The sequence below is a fragment of the Dendroctonus ponderosae genome, unplaced genomic scaffold (genome assembly GCF_020466585.1).
Source record: "Dendroctonus ponderosae isolate FM_Combo_2020 unplaced genomic scaffold, Dpon_F_20191213v2 Dpon_F_20191213_7, whole genome shotgun sequence".
In the NCBI taxonomy this organism is placed as follows: Eukaryota; Metazoa; Arthropoda; class Insecta; order Coleoptera; family Curculionidae; genus Dendroctonus; species Dendroctonus ponderosae.
Genome location: NW_026018916.1, coordinates 3,262,996 through 3,265,509, shown reverse-complemented (window position 1 = coordinate 3,265,509; position 2,514 = coordinate 3,262,996). Strand labels below are relative to the sequence as shown.

At 43.2% G+C, this 2,514-nt stretch overlaps 1 protein-coding gene across 2 annotated transcripts in view; it reads right to left on the bottom strand.

Moving 5' to 3' along the window:
- LOC109546206 (protein sickie) overlaps positions 1-2,514 on the bottom strand; it is a 65,749-nt gene that overhangs the window by 26,356 nt on the left and 36,879 nt on the right. The window contains exons 12-16 of one of the 2 annotated variants that reach the window (XM_048668051.1): positions 2,188-2,298; positions 1,900-2,134; positions 1,696-1,839; positions 795-997; positions 589-740 (exon numbers count right to left, since the gene is read on the bottom strand). In XM_048668051.1, coding sequence (XP_048524008.1) covers positions 589-740; positions 795-997; positions 1,696-1,839; positions 1,900-2,134; positions 2,188-2,298 — 845 coding nt within the window. The remainder of the gene's footprint in view (positions 1-588; positions 741-794; positions 998-1,695; positions 1,840-1,899; positions 2,135-2,187; positions 2,299-2,514) is intronic. The other variant, XM_048668052.1, reaches the window with a different exon arrangement.

The following is a 2,514-nucleotide window of genomic DNA, read 5'->3' as shown; positions in this document are numbered from 1 at the left end:
AATTTTTGTAATTTCATAAACAACAGAAGACTGTATTTTACTACATAACCCCCCCTGACTTTAAAGCTGGATCCGCCCCTAAACAAAATCCGTATTTAGATATGGATTAATTAGGGAATTGCGTTCCGGCACATCAGTTTAAGAGAATAATCAAATGGGGAAAGATTGTTTGTTGAGCATTTCAATGGGAGTTTTTTAATAGAGGAATCTGAATATTAATGAAACTTTCGGCATCATCAGAGCCATGAAAGTATTCGAGATGTGATAATTTCAGGCTCCCCCGGAACTATAACTGTAAGAAGTAATAATAGTATCTAGTAAGATGAGAAGAACAGTAGCTTTGCGTGTGGATCAATCTGTGTTTTTAATAGTCAGAGAATCGAAAAAAATCAATCAAACTGGGTAGAACATCTTCAAATTTGAGTGAATAGAGCCAATAGAACCAACCCAAATCCAAATGCATCAAAAATCATTCACCGTAACGTGTTAACTAGTTTTGACCACCATTTGGTTGTCGCGATTCTTCAACGATTTTTTCAGGCAAACTCTCTATGCAATCAACTGCAGACAATCTGTAAAGGTACTTACATTTGTGCTCAGCTGTGAAGTTAAAGTGTGCACTTTTTCCTGAGCCTCCCCCAGTTCCCTTCTGAGTTTCCGGATTTCGTGAGCTTGTTTCTCCTCAGCTGATGAGTAGAGGCTGGAGGCCGTTGACACCAAACTGATTGAGGAGCCGTGGACTGAAAAAACTTTGCTTATCTTTTGAAACTAAACTCAAAGAAAAAACTACTTACGTTCATCGTTTTTCGGGATACTATGCCTTGGAGTGCCTCCATGCGTGGGGCTTAAGGGAAAAGTCCGAGCATTCCCAGGCGCGGGACTGGTAGGTTGCGACCAATGCGACAAACTCCCTATTGGTAAGCAGTAATAAGGCTCCGTTTCCGGTTCGGTATTCCGGTGCAACATGGAGGGGTAGAGCTTTTCCGATTTGGTCGATCTACAAAGAAACAAACCCCAAAAATTACCCCCTGATTTGTACAAAGCGGTTTTGGAAGCTGTTGTTTTATATCCAGATTCGAGGCGAAGACGCGGGGTGAATCGTTGCAAGCAAATCTGTGCGAAAGCCACAAAATTTTCGAGTTTTTCCACATGGAATCAATATGGTATAGTTTGTTCTAAATACGCTGAAAGCAACAGAAGAATGTGGAAAAAGGCACAAAAGCTCAGACGTATTTACGAAAGCACAGTGGTTCACACTTGGGGTCTACCTGGGAAATGTCCGATCTCTGAGGTAGCTGTTAAAGGAAACAAAATAGTCATAAAAACAGTGGAATAACGTCTGGAAAATGCTCCAGTTGGTGCGCATTTGAACTTCATTAAATCATTTTTACGATGTTTCCAGTTGTAACTTCCGATTTTTTACCTTCTGTTTCCACGTTCGAAACATACAATTTGAAGAAATAAGTGTGCACTTCTGCAGAACCATTCAGTCATTATCAGTGCCCGATATGGTCTAGAATTTATTTGATTCTGCTTTAAAGAATCGGCAGTTATAACAACTATATGGTTCTGAATGGGGGCCTTTAAGTGCGGAGGGAAACTTAACATAAACCCAACCAAAGGATCAAACGACAATGCAGTTTGGCTGATTTTCACTAAAATTTTCCAAGTATCTATCGAATATTAGAGCCTTACCTTATGCTATTACTCCTGCTCAACCTCGAAGGTGAATCTCTTAAAAGGCGCGCATGTGTAAGGCTACTTCTGTGACCTGGAAGACTGGTGAGGCTCTCCATGCTGTCCGTTTCGGAAAGCCGTGGAGCGACCGAGTACGTATTGCTATTTCCGGAGAAAAACCCCCATTGGTAAGCTGTTTCGGCTGCGATTTAACCGACTTACCTATGCCGCAGCCAAGGTGCATAAGGGCTGCAATTTTCTATTGCCTGAGTATCACTAAGCGAGCCGTCGCTGGCCTTTGGTCGCATTTGCCTCATCACGAGCCCGAACTCCTGGTGGACGCCCCCTTTTGGTAGGCTCTGTGAGCCCATCATCAGCCTCTCCCTCACTGATTGAGAGAGCTGGTTGGCCGTATTGCCAGTGAGCGAGTAGGACTTAAATTGCGGAGGCGAAGCTTCTGAAAAGTTCCAGTCACTGCCAACTGGCAAGTTTCCAGTGCTTACTACTTACTATTTGATTGCTGCAAGTCGCTGGAGCACGTCTGGGTGCCGCCGGATACTTTGACTTTGGTTCGAGGGACGGCCGACACTGCAGCGGTTTTTCCATTGTGATTTTGTATAACTGCAAAGTTGCGGTTTTTTCGTTAATGGAAATGGAAATCGGGTTTTTTTTGCAATTGCAGATGGTGGGCGGTAACTTTAGTTAATACGAAAACGCCTTGGCCTTGGGCCTGACCCCCCTATTCAATTCTCTATCCAACGATGCCAAAACGAATTCTGTGGCTCGAATGGTTCTTGAAAAACCTCGAAAAAAGCAGCGTCATGTTCAAGTGGATTT